Genomic DNA, 14,391 nt, shown 5'->3' with positions numbered 1-14,391 from the left:
CTATAAGAAATAGGTGCTATGTGATCAGAACCACAAGCTGGGCTACAGGTGTTTTTCATGTTGTTCTCTGGCTATAGGCTACTTTATGTAGACCGGCTTCCATTTTCCTATTATATTTTCCTCAAATTCTCCAATTCATTACCAGCAAACATTAGACCATTGTGTTTTTAGAGTCCAAACAACTAGAAAAGGCTACTAGAAATGTCAAGACAAACTGACTATAGGTATGAATACTGCAGATGTGAAGGAGGCTGTTTGTTTGTTGGCACACAGTCCACACTATAAATCCATATTAACCACATATGCCACCATATTGCTGGGTAGTTCTCCCCTAGAGCCATGCTTCTAGGGAAAATGTATAAAACATCCCATGTAAATTTTGTACAAAAAGAACTATATATATATATATATATATATATATATATATATATATATATATACATATATATATATATATATATATATATATATATATATTCAGCAAGGGCTAACTTCCATGGGTATATTATGGCTCTGTACACCTCGGATGCTGTATGGATCGATAATACAGTTACCGTATGTACTTCTGTGGAAGATCTAATTTTTAAATGCAAACACCATTGATCATATCATTGGCATGGTGTTTATGATGCCTATTATAATAATTATAGGAAAACTTCAACAAAACTGCATTATGCTGCAAGCTAAAAAAAAAAAAAATCAAAAAAATTCCACCAAGACCTAAAAAAACATGCACTTTCAAAACACGAGTTGTAAATGAAATTTTTGCCAATTTTCTTGTACAATTCATCTCACATATTTCTTCCCCTGCAAAGAATAAGGAAAAGTGAAGTAAAAGTTGCTACGTAAGTGAATTTTTATTCTATTGATTTTCCAAATAATATAATTTGCAAAGCTTTATTCTAGTCTCAGTCTAAAAACATTAAAGGTAAACACTTTGTGGTCTAAACCAATATCCAGTCTATCAATTTCTCAGAGTCTAGTGTCACCACTGATGGAATTCTAGGGAACCTATAGAAGTGGTATTAGCTACTGATTCCTGCCTCCATTGTATATTGGTAATGGATTCACCTTAAGTGGTAATACAAGGATCAGGGGAAAAACAAATATTTATGGAATGTCCCTCTGTGTTCTTAAGGACAAGCCTGTGATATTGAAGTGGAAGCAGTAATAGCAGCCTTGCAGTAAAAGTAATTGGTTCCATGATAAACCATCTAGTGCTAGGTCTTGCAATACATTTTTCTGCAGTGAGAGTTTTGCCTTTTATCTGTTCTGTGGATGAATTAAGAGTGAATTGCAATAGGCAGTTTTGCTGACTAATGCGCAGGGATATAATTATAATAGAGTATTAATGCAGGCGCTAACCCTTTCATATAATGCAGTACAGAGAAATCAACAACCAAAATCATCAATCATGCAGGGGATTTGTGGTCAAAACGATATTTAAAATCCCACATTAGAAATAATGATTGCCATTTCTTATATGAATTCCTCATCCCATGACTCGCTCTGTTACAGCAATTTGTTTCTTAGCCATTTCTTAATCCTACCAGTATACCAGTAATAAAAACTAGTCTAAAGTTTATTTTATAGTCTTTCCTTCTGCTTCTGATGTAGACTGTCTTCTCTGTTGTCCCATTGCCCAATTTCTTGTCTAGTGAACATCCTGTAATGGACTTCTTGTTCCTGCTGGACACTCTAGCCAGTAATTAGGCCCACTCTATCTCCCTCTCACTACACCTTTTGACTATAAGGGTGGGTTCATACTGAGGAATCCGTGCGAAGAAGTTCCCACGGAATCAATCACTCAACCCTGTGCGCATTTCCGCCCATAGACTCCATTCTATGGCCGAGTGAATTTTGCAGTCCGCCAAAAGAATTGACATGTCAATTCTTTCGTCAGACAGCGGAATCCATCTGTGCATAGAAGGAAGTCTTTGGCACAGGCAGAGATGCACACGGTCGCAAGCAGGGGCGAGTGTCCAAATCTGCAGGATTCCTCAGTGTGAACCCACCCTTACTCTGTCCACAGGACCCTGCCCTATAGAAGCAGGAGTCTACAGCAGGAACAGAAATTCTATTCTAGGATGTACACTATACAGGACGTGGAGCAATGAAGACGACAAAAATAGGCTTCATCATTAGAAATCCCCTTTAAATACAAATCTGTCAATGATCCACTATTCAGTGACACATACAGGGGATATACAGCTGAGTAGTGTCGGTAGTGTGACAATTTTGTAGGAACTCGATTATATTAGGTACTACACAGATTTCCCCAAAACAAGCTCATTGGAACAATAACTTTTCTCTCGCAAATGAAATGTATAGGTCACTATCATAGGTCACTAGCAGTCTGCTATTAAGATTAAGTTTAAAGAGACAAAAGTGGTAAAATGTGACTACCTACTTTAAAAAAAGAAGGTTATGTATGCCAAAGAGCAGTTATCAGGTTGTTTGTCAGGTTTCATGTCATCTTCATTTGGTAAAAAGGGACTTATGCCTCAACCTTTGGGTCTGACTGTTTTTAGTTCCCTAGAGAATGAATATGGCATTCAATAAAATGGAAAATGCACCACATAAATGTACTGAAGGAAGCCACCAAGGTATGAAACATATGTCTAGCTAGTGTCAATATTTCTGCTTACAGGCAGACCCAAATCAGTTTTAGTGTACTATACCATGGTGAGATGCAAACTATTTGTCAGAATCAATGCTGTTGTCAATCACAAACATTTCTGCCAAAGGTCATTCCATGTGGACCCGGTGAAAGACGGGTTCACGCAGATAATTGCTGTACTCAGGAGTCCATGGTTGCTTAACAAACACAGGTCAATAGGTGAACCTCACTCTCTCATGCCCAATGAGCATGACAAGTTTACATACTGTACATTCATCTATGAACATCATCTTACTTATTAATCTTTACTAATCATGTGCTGATAACATAAGGTCAGATCGGTGTAAAGTTACAATTACTGTAATGTTACAATTGACATACCCAACTAATAAAGCTATATTGTCTACTATCACTAGTGCTTAATAAAACCAACATATAATGTCCAAATACTACTGCATAACATTGCTTGTATACAATGCAGAAGCAAGAGTTATATCTAGAGCCCAAGCAGGAAAACTGCAGTGTCTATATAACCACCATAGCTTGTGCTATGATGTACATTTGCATTCAGCCATTAGTAAAATCAGTAGCATGTAGCCATGTAGCATGTTGGTAGACCCCTGTCAATTGCCCCCTTTAACCACACTACAGTCAAAGTATGTCTCCTGATTGTGACATACAGCATGTTTTTCCAATTGCTCTTATTCAAACATGTTAACATATATATATATATATATATATATATATATATATATATATATATATATATATATAGACTATTATGGCTATTACTGGCCATACTTTTCTTAACTGGCTGAACAGCTATGAATCATCCATGCAGCTAAATGTTCATATGTTCTCTATGGAGAGGAGGGAGGCCATAATAAGGTTGCTGTGGTGCTGGTATGAGTGCAGATTGCCAGTATGGCTGCAGATTTTTCCTTTCAGAACAATATGTGCAAGCAGTGCACCAATATCATCTGTCCCTGGAGAGTAAGGAGGCCACCATCGTGCTCCGGTGCTCCATTAAGACAGTCCCATCTCTATGTCCGAGAGGAACTTGTTTCAGGAGTGACAGGTCACACAGGCAATCAGTTATCCCCATGGGCAGCAACATATCAAAAATTATTTTTGAGTGGAATACCCTTTTTCTACCCTTTGGGTAGAACTGTATAGACACCATAATATAAGCTTCCTGATGCCGGATTGTTCTTATTCTGTCAAACAGTTCTCTTCTGATGATCTGTCAACCCTCTCTGAATTTTCGTGAAAGCTAAAATAGGCTTATGTACAAAAAAAAAATCAATCTGAAAATGAAATAATATTTTCACTTAAATTAGTTCTTAGGAGAAGTTAGAGAGCGGTTGCACACCCCAGTACTGTATCTCCAATGGTCCATATGCTCATGAAGAAGAGCAAAGAGTCTTTAGTACAAAGCACTTGTGAAAGGTTCCATCTTGTGAAGTAAAAACAATACCCCACCAATACCTCCACCACCACTTTACCAATATAGATTAAGAAGATTTTCCAAAGGAGGAAAAAAAGAAGCAGTAAAGAGTAAATGCTATAAGACACTACCTATGTTTATCATTCAAAATGGATTCTAGTAGACAGTTTGTGCTAGGACCATAGTGCAGATTGCTGGACCTTATCATTGCAATCCTTAGTGGCCCGGGAAGCACTTGTCGTTGCCTTTCTGAGCTTTCCCCTAAGTTTATGTGAACTCTCTTTTTCCAGTCTTATACTGTGTGGTATATGCACATACTATAGGTAAAGGATTGCGATGACATGCAGTATTCATAACACGAACAAAAGCCACAATGCGGAAGAATTTGAGATATAATTTCATTTCACTCTTACGCTTTGTTATTGCGGAAATAGTTCCAATGCATCACAATACAGCACAAATCCCTATATTAATAAGACACCAAGATTTCATGATTACAGTTTGTACCTCTATAGGTGCCAATAACAATCCATGAAGTAGTCACATCACCAGCTAATACATTTACATAGTAACATATTATCAGCAATTACACGAATGCTAAACAATAGCATCTGACACCGGGAAAAAACGCAGTGCACATAATAGCACATCATAAACAGAGCTTTATCTGCAAAGACAATGGTGCAGGTCTTGATCAAGGGGTTAATCAGAATCTTACACTGGAGGTTGCCATGGCAATGTTAACATTAATGCACTGCCATTGCTGTGTTCACTTATCTTCCCGAAATGCATAGGAAAATAATTGTGCTCCATGCAGCACACTGCTGAAACACGACATGTCAGTGCACCCCGAACACGTCTGGATGAAACAATTGTGTTACGTGATTGGTGGTGTGTGCAGAACGCTTTTGTTTTGCAGACAAGATGGAAATCACCGTTTCTCAGCAAAGATGGGATTCCTATGGGTGGTCTGCGCATGTGGGGAGGGAAGTCCCTTAACCCTTTATACGCTGGGTACTCACAGAGCTCTCAGTTTGACCCACATCTTCTTGCTTGGGGTTGATTTCAGCTCGAATGGAGACGTGCATCCTTCTAGCAAATCTTTGTCTACACTGGGAGACTCCATCATTCCTGCGCAAAAGAAGAAAACATGTCAGTGGCATGATGCACGTTTATTTCATCTAGCGAGGATCATGGGTATGTCATTGAAGACGAGTCTGATGAAATGTTCGATTACACATAACACGATAGATGACATTTCCGGTTTGCGTACAGGACCTGTTCATTTGTGGCTGCTCACCATGAATACTGATATTAGACATGTGATCGATACATTGACCAAGAACGAAGGGGGGTGAAACAGCTGATCAGGATAGTTCTGACAATAAAGACTGATACACAATCGCTGCCTTACACACAGATACTAAAACATACCCAAACAATAGGAGGATCAACCTTTATATGCCAGGGCAGATCTGTGCCAGCCAGGAAGGGGTTCATGCAAATGATTTCTCTCTCACATGTTCTGTGGTCTCCCCTGCGTCCTTCAGGGAAATCAGTCCATTCTCCTTGCGCTGTGATGGATAAATGTGGGCAGCAGGGAGGGGGGGGGGACTAATAGCAGCAATAGCATGAAGCAGGACGCCTGCCCCTTCTGCAGAGGGATCTGTACGCGTGTTAGTGAACGAGAGAGTATGCTATACCTCTAATCCATGGGAGAACCTCCCCCAGTGACTCTAACAGGTTATCAGTGTCTGCACACATTATTCCCACCGCTCTAAGGCATCTATGCTGCAGGCTTTCTATGTGACCTGTAGGAAAAAGTCCTGCTCTCCAGAGGTGCCACATGTGTCTGCCATGGCAATGTGACATCTCCTAAACAACAGATTATAAACTAGTCAGCATAAAACTGCACTGCACCAAAAGCCTAATACTTTGCAATGGATAAAAGAGGTTGTACTCATTAAATCCAATGCATGACTGGGTAATTAACATAGATTAGCATACATAAAAGCCTATAGTGAGCCAGAAGAACGGAGCCACGGTGGAGTTACTGACTGAGCCCAAGGGCAAATTATTTGGCATAAAACACAGATTTTCAGACACAAGTGTATGACATGTAGCTTCATGTTATATTTTTTATATATATATATATATATATATATATATATATATATATATATATATATATATATATATATAACCCTATATCACTGATGACAATGTGGCTTTCAATAGGTTGCTAGGCAACACCCTGCAAACACAGTCGCCTATTTAATGGCAGGCCATCTTATATACTTTGTATTCCGCTCTGGAACTATGAAAATGTCACTGACATGGAAATGTAACAAGGCAATCCCCATTGCTATTCAGGAGATATGTAGCGGGATGGATACAGAGGAAACATTTGCTGAGTGACTGATTTATCATTCAAGATAAAGGCCAGTTTATTGTGAGCGACACATACAGGGATACAAAGTATCTAAAATGCATGTAAATATCCTTATAATTTTTTTTATCTAGTGTAAATGTAATGCCATGCTGTCTTCCAACCCTAGAAATAAACCGCAATATCCTACAGTGGACCACCAGCCCCCACTCCTGGTAAGGATATGTTGACACAGCTATTAACCACATGGTTTTTGATGCTCAAATCAGGGCAGTGTCACTTAAAAAAAAAAAAGAAAATTGTCCCCTCCCCCGACCAAATTTGATGTGAGATGGAAGACTTGACAAAGAAGTGAAGTCTCCTCTTTTTGTGCGGTACCATCCAAATCTGTAATTAAAATCTATGAGAGCAATGGCTGCGGCCCAGAGAATGCCATGGTGCGGCAGTAAATATAGGCAAGGTTGTTACCTACCCTAAACTTCATGGTACTTGTAGATTTTTACATGACATTGAGGTACAGTAGGGGTCCACAGACATCTTTGGGTTGTGCATTACAGCTGATAAAGTTGAGGCTTCTATGGAGCTGTAATACAGCTGAATGCAAGAGGTCTCACAGGTTCAGAGTATCCAGGGGAAAGGAAGTGTCACTTGTGATTTTATGTCCCTGACTGATATTAGATTACTGGCTCCACGGGGTTATGAGGATAAAATAAATGTTTTTGGTCAAAGCCACCAGGAGGGTAAAGAGAAGCTCAGATGACAATCAGTTCTTCAGGGTAAAAGGTGCCCATACACATTAGACAGCTGTCAGTCAAGTGTTTGTTCAACATGCAACAACTTCACTATACAAATAAAAACTCTGCATGCCTATATTGTTAATGGAATAAGGGAAATAAGCCGCTGCCATACTTCTCTGACAAACTTATCTGTCACAGCAACAAAGGATCAAGCATGTTAAAATCCACCTTCTTTGCTCTGACATCTACTGAAGTCAATGCAACGCCGTGCCGCTGTGTTTACACATCGTTATGTTAACACCCATTCTTTAGAACGGGGGGTTAAAATAATGTACCTGCCTATAAGAACAGCATCTGGAAATAATAGCTGTTCAGACAATGTAATCTGCGGTGGAAGCCACAAATTACATTGAAGTGAATGGCTAATTGATTTTCGGCCACACCCGACGGTGCCCGAAGATCAATAGTAAAAAAAAAAAGGACGTTCCTGCAGCCAATACAGAGGTATTAGCTGCAGGAACGTCCTGAATGCAGCCCGGCGACCGGCAGTTTAACAACGTCCGTTGCTATGCAATGGACACTATTAAACCAAGAGTGAACTTAGCCTTAAATTAACCTCATCAAAGACAATGAGTTCCATATATCAAGTATATTTTCATGATATTCCATAATATTACTAAAATGTGGTCAAGTTACATGTAATTTTACAACTCAGTTCCATTGATGTCAATAGAGACGAGTTGTAACAACACACACAACCTGAGGACAAGAGTGCACCCATGGTTCTTCCTTTTAAAGGAACATAGAACAGTATGAGGTAATACTGGGGGAAGGACTAGTAGGACTGACCTTTCACATGGATGTCTTAAAGGGGTACTACAGCATGGACTTTTTTTTTCATATACTGTATGCTTGGGATGGGTTGTTTAAAAATAATAAAGGGTACTTACCTTATCAAAAAAGGTCCTTGCCCAGTGTACCCCTTTAAGCTAAATTTCACTACCTATACTACCTGCTCAATGTTTTAGGCAGAGCGTCAGGTGCCTGTGCACCAGTCTTTGGAAATCTACGCAAGCTATGAACTAGTACAGATAGTAGCTACAATTTACGCTAGCTCTCTATGATGAAAAATAGTAAATCTGGTGTAATGCTAAGCCCTACCCCTTTGGCAAAGGCACCAAATTTTTTTTTTTTTTAAAAAGTCGAATTTTTTTGTGAAAAGTGGGGTCTGTGTAAAATTTTGAGGTTAGAAAATGAAGCCAGAGGTACTTGCTTTATAAATTCCCCATTTAACCTGGTAAAATTTTGATCCTTTTGGTAAAATTTATCATTCGTGATTTTCCACACCTTTTTTCAAGCTTTTACTTGCTCCTTTAGGCTATGTTCGCACAACGTTTAACAGCGTCCGCTGCATAGCAATGGACGCTGTTAAACTGCAAGCCGCCGGGCTGCATTCAGGAGTTCCTGCAGCCGATACCTCTTTGTCAATTTTGCAAACCAATAAGCCATTGACTTCAATGTAAAGTACAGCCACTGGCCAACTTTACATTGTGTGAACGGCTATTATTTCCGGACTCGATGGACAACATACAGAAATAATAGGCATGTATATTATATTAAAATAACTATGTGCATACAGCATACGGCATTGCATTGACTTCAATGGAATGCCACCCCCGCAGTAAAGAATGGACACTGATTCCATTGCAATCAGCGTCCATTCTTTACTTAAAAACAATGTTGTGTGAACATAGCCTATTGCCGATTTTACTCAAAATATATAACTTGTTTTATGATAGGTGATGAATTTAGTACAAACAATGCAGATTTGGTAAATGGGTCTTCTGCTAACCACCAATAAGGTAGCCCTGTAGTCAAGACAATTTAAACCATACAAGAGGAATTACTGACTATATGAGGCCTAAAACTTAGCTTTTAATATCTCATTAAAATTTTTCACAAAACAAAGGACGACAAAAAAACTGATAAATGTGACAATGTTTCCCATGCAGTTATGCGGGTGATGGACAATGGGACCTATATGAGATGGACACTGGGGGGGGGGGAGAGGGAAAAAGTGCACTCTGCACTAGATGTAAATAACCTGTCCCTGCCTTTTGGGGTGATCACCTCCTTAACAGGGTGGCCCCAACCACGGTGGCGGTCCCTACCCTGAAATAAATGCACGGGACAAAAGCAATAAACACCAAGTGTCACTCTAAGTATCCCAACACACAAAGAAAAAACTAAACCGTGTACATACTGTGAACTATGTACAGTACTGATCAAACAATAACCTAAATATTAAAATATTAATGTTCCTACGCGTTTCCCCCGTCTATTATATATGGGTTCATCAGGGTATATCCCTAATTCCATTAGGGATATAGACAAATATTAATATTGCACCACAAAATAGGTAGAAGCCACAGATAACTACTATTTCAGTGCGGCACTACAAGATGTAAAGAGTACATATAGGTAGTATATGCCCTAAGGCCACCACAAAGCAAAAAGAAGAAATCTGCAACAGCATACTTATTCACACAGATTTTGTAAGATCCCCAAGCCCTATTGGCATAAATAATGGCACATTATAACCTAGATGTTGGTCAAGGGCAGACAAATACATCCTGGGAAAAAGACAATATTAAACATATACAGCTAGTATGAGATTTAGATATACTCATCTAGGTAGCAGCTGTTCAAGCAGCCCAGTGCAAAAGGAAGACATGCCCAATCAGCATGTAGGGGTAAAACCTCCACGGTAGGTCCCAGGTGTACACCCAGACTTAGGTGCCAATAGGTAGGATGTTCGGGGGAGCCGCCTTTACGTTATTTAGGTTATTGTTTGTTCAGTACTGTGTATAGTTCACAGTTTGTACACGGTTTAGTTTTTTCTTTGTGTGTTGGGATACTTAGAGTGACACTTGGTGTTTATTGTTTTTGTCCCGTGCACTTATTTCAGGGTAGGGACCGCCAGTGCAGAGTGTACTTTTTCCCTACACCAACACCCCCGTCCAACTCATATAGGTCCCATTGTCCATCACCCGCATAACTGCATGGGAAATATTGTCACATTTATCAGTTTTTGGTTGTCCTTTGGTTTGTGAAAAATTGAGATATTAAAAGCTAAGTTTTAGGCCTCATATAGTCAGTAATTCCTCAAGTATAGGTGATGAATTTGCAGTTTTTTTAGTGTATGCTTTTGATATGTTGTTTGTACGCCACCTATTCAGTGGAGTAGAGTTGCGTAACTTATTTTTTACTTTTAATGAAGCTGCATTATGTACTTTTCCTTCTGCTCCTCTGCAATTCCTAACTGAAATCGAGCACTGGTGATGAAATAAGCCTGTAGTATAGATGGATAAGATTTGTCTTTGGATTTTTGTATTGCAACATTGGCCCTGACCAAAGAGCATGAAATGATTAATTATTGCCTGGCCATTCAGGTAAAGAGTATATAAATACACGGCATATACAGTACAAATACTACACCAATAGTTTGACTTGCAGTTATCTAAGTGCATGAATGTCCTCAGATGATGTGACGTGGCATTTCTTCGTACAAATTAGGTCAATGACAACTTATGGCTTTAGTCACCATTGTCTCTAATTCGATCAATCTGAAAAAAACACAGTTTCTAGCTTACTAGGGAATTTTATGTGTTTTGCACATCATTTAGGTTTTTTAAAGTACACCACTACAGTTGAGCCAACATGAAACATTACCCTCTCATTCGGTTATTCTACTTTGCCTTTTCACTTTGTTGAATAAATTGGCTTTGTTTAAAAACCTAAAGATCAAACTGATAATTATAAGGCTATATGGAATATATTGATATATGCTGGGCTACTTTTTAATGTGAATTACAAAATGAATCAAGAATCAATAGGGGCTGTGGTGTCCTACCACGGGTGTTACAGTTCCATACACCCTTTGCAAAAATCTGTGCTTATTGTACTTGTGTGGTGATGGAAGTAGTACTAAAGTTCACCACTAAATGTCGCTGTATTGCATATGTGTATTTGGAAGCTGCACATCTGAAGGATGTAAAGGGTTATTGTTTATTTATGTGTCTCCTGAATCTGCAGACCAGTAGGAACCTGTTTCTCTTCTCTCCGCTCTCTTCTTATTTCTTCTGTTGCACTCTTCACCCACTCACATCGCACGTTAGTTACGCTAGGGAAGTAAGTCACATGGGTGGAGGAGGAGCAAAGGTCTTTCCTGTAAGGCATTGTGGAGAAAGGACACAAGCTAGATAGCTCTCCACAGTTGTCCTGTCTGGGCCCTGGCCCTCTGCCAGGTCCCCATACCCTCAAAAGTAAGTCTTAGCTAGAACTCCGTATGGGAAGGATGCAAGACAGTACACCTCTAACAACTTTCTCACTAGTAACGCTACACCGCACTATGCACTGTTAAACCCCTCTTAGGAGAGGACAAGCCAGAGACAACCTCAACCCACACCGTAGACTACGAGAAGTAACAGAGCAAGACAGTATCCATAAAAGGCACAGAAGCTAGGAACTGATCCAGATAGAGCAAAGTTGCACTAAGTCTAGGAACTCTATCTCGCAGCACGGGTGTCAGAAGGGAACCCTCAGCATTCCGCTCATCCCAGGTAACAAGGTCTGGGGCCTGTGTCACCCTCTAGGAAGGTTCAGCCGAGTCTAGTGGGTATAAGTTGGTGTGAAGACTAATTCAAGGTCAATACACGGGCACAGGTGTTCTTCTTCTTCTAAGTATTCTACCTCATCCTCCAACATCCCGGCAGAGCACACTACAACATGGGTTGAGTCTCACGGTATCCTCCTCTCTGCTACTCTGTTCTTCATATCACTCTGCACATTACCTAGTCAACACGACTATATCCTACATTGCACTTTTACAACAGATCAGGTTGCTGTATTGTCATCTATTTATCTGGAACTGTTGTCAAGTGTGCTATCAAGTGCTTTATCCAGAGAATACTCATACTGTTGAATCTGTATGACCTGCTGCCCATTTGCAAATTCAAGTTAACCAAACTTCTTCAGGTTAAAGAGACTCTGTGATTTCTCACTTTCCATCGACACAGCACACACCACAACCATGGAACACTTCCCCTTTCTGTAGGTGGCGTATCCGATAGTCCAGGAGGGTCACTTCACCACTCTGGCCATCCGTGATCACTCTAACCCAAGGGACCCCGTAGCAGACCGGCAGGACACTGACCACAGGGGAAAAAGGTACAACCGGCCTTGTCAACTAAAAGTAGGCGTGCCCTTACACCTGTGTGCCTACCCGGCACTGGCGTCACGAAAAAACACTCCAAGGTACAGCTGTATCTCGGACAACCACCTCCAGCGTGGAGTCACACGTCGGCCAATCCTCCGACATAATAACATCATCACCGGGGACTCACACCACAAGGCCATATGACTTTATTCTTTATATGAAGTGAGTAAATGCTGTGTATATTACAGCAATGATGCCATTATCCTTGTACTTTTCTATACTACAGGTTTCAACTTTGTTTATAAAACAATTGAGTCACAACAATAAATATATTTTTATAAGGTATCAATGTGTTTCCAATAGAGATGAGCGAACCTGGAGCATGCTCGAGTCGATCCGAACCCGAACTTTCGGCATTTGATTAGCGGTGGCTGCTGAAGTTGGATAAAGCCCTAAGGCTATGTGGAAAACATGGATATAGTCATTGGCTGTATCCATGTTTTCCAGACAACCTTAGAGCTTTATCCAAGTTCAGTAGCCCCAGCTACTCAAATACCGAACGTTCGGGTTCGGATTGACTCGAACTCGAACCCAGTTCGCTCATCTCTAGTTTCCAACAATTTTATTTACCAGTCTTAAAGGGGTTGTCCCACCAATAATGATTATCCTTTATCTAAAGCAGGGATAGGGAATCTTTGGCCCTCTAGCTGTTGCAAAACTAAAATTCCCATCATGCCTGGACAGCCAAAGGGCAAGGGCATGTTAGGAATTATGCTTTTGCAACAGCTGGAAGGCCAATGGTTCCCCACCCCTGATATACAGGATATGTAATAAGTGTATGCTGCACCATTCCAGAGACTCAGGACCTTGCTTACAAGATCGCAGGGGAAGGTTACCCCCAGGATCCAACACTTATTTACAATCCTGTGTATAGGGGATTTGTCATAAAGGTGGGACAATCCCTTTTGAGGGTAGTCTTGAAGGGGTTATCCACGGTTTAAAAAAAAAAATAGCTGCTTTCTTCCAAAAGAGTGTTACGCTTGTCCTCAAATGCAAAAACAAGAGAGTGCTACATGGTGCAGACAACCAAACAAAGAGAAAATTAGATGGTGAGAAGGTACCCATTAGAGATGAGTAAATTTACAGTAGGAACAAAGTAAATCATTTAGTTCCTATCTGCATTCTGCTCATCGGCCCTGCTTTGTGTCGCTCCTCCCCGGGTGTTGAGAAAAGATGGATCCAGTCCTGGGAAACATTTTCCAGGACTGGAACCATCTTTTGCCAACACCCGGGGAGGAGCGAAACAGACGTCAAAGCCCGCAGCCTGATGAGCAGAATGCAGATAGGAACAAAGTGATTTGCCTCATTTCTATTGTAAATTTGCTCATCTCTAGTAACCATACTGTATGTCCTCACCTGGGTGAGTTGTGCAAAGGTAAGAGGCTCTGTAACACATAATTGTATCCAACTGGGTAGTCACAGACCGCAGCTCCTCCTGTGTGATCCATAAAATAGGAACAATCCTGCACTCCAATTAGGAACAATCCTGCACAGGTCACAAGAAAGTGACGTAAAGTGCAAAAATCTCTTAAAAGACTATTAAAAAAAATTCTAAAAAAACACAACACGTTTCAAAATTTCTCAGGTTTCTTTCTCAAGGTAATTTTGAAAATAGTCTTGGTTAACTACTGTTTTGTGTTTATGGCTCCTAAGCAGACCTATGTGTTTCCATAGGTTGGAAACAAACCCTTGATAGTTTCTGTTATTTTTTTTTTACTGTTTTACTGTAATTATGTGTGCTTTTTTCAAATAAAAACAATTGACATAGTTGCTGAATTTTTTCTTTATTATTTTTATAAAAGAATTACCAAGACTGAAAGAAAAAGATCCAGAACTCACTTGGCCCATAAAATGTAGCCCTTACTCCAGGAGCATTTATAAGACATCTATCTGCGTTTCTGACCATCCTCCATCAAAGCA

At 40.0% G+C, this 14,391-nt stretch overlaps 1 protein-coding gene across 4 annotated transcripts in view; it reads right to left on the bottom strand.

The window, feature by feature from the left end:
- The window catches only part of PDE1B (phosphodiesterase 1B), a 227,503-nt gene that overhangs the window by 199,219 nt on the left and 13,893 nt on the right, over positions 1-14,391 (bottom strand). For 3 of the 4 annotated variants that reach the window (XM_069970258.1, XM_069970255.1, XM_069970254.1), the window contains exon 2: positions 5,090-5,198. In XM_069970258.1, coding sequence (XP_069826359.1) covers positions 5,090-5,196 — 107 coding nt within the window. In that variant the 5' untranslated portion in view covers positions 5,197-5,198. Of the gene's footprint in view, positions 1-5,089; positions 5,199-5,501; positions 5,541-14,391 lie in introns of those variants that run through there. The other variant, XM_069970257.1, reaches the window with a different exon arrangement.

Source organism: Dendropsophus ebraccatus, chromosome 5 (assembly GCF_027789765.1).
Source record: "Dendropsophus ebraccatus isolate aDenEbr1 chromosome 5, aDenEbr1.pat, whole genome shotgun sequence".
Classification (NCBI taxonomy): domain Eukaryota; kingdom Metazoa; phylum Chordata; class Amphibia; order Anura; family Hylidae; genus Dendropsophus; species Dendropsophus ebraccatus.
The sequence above is the reverse complement of the archived record's forward strand: the minus strand, read 5'-3'. Positions and strand labels throughout refer to the sequence as shown.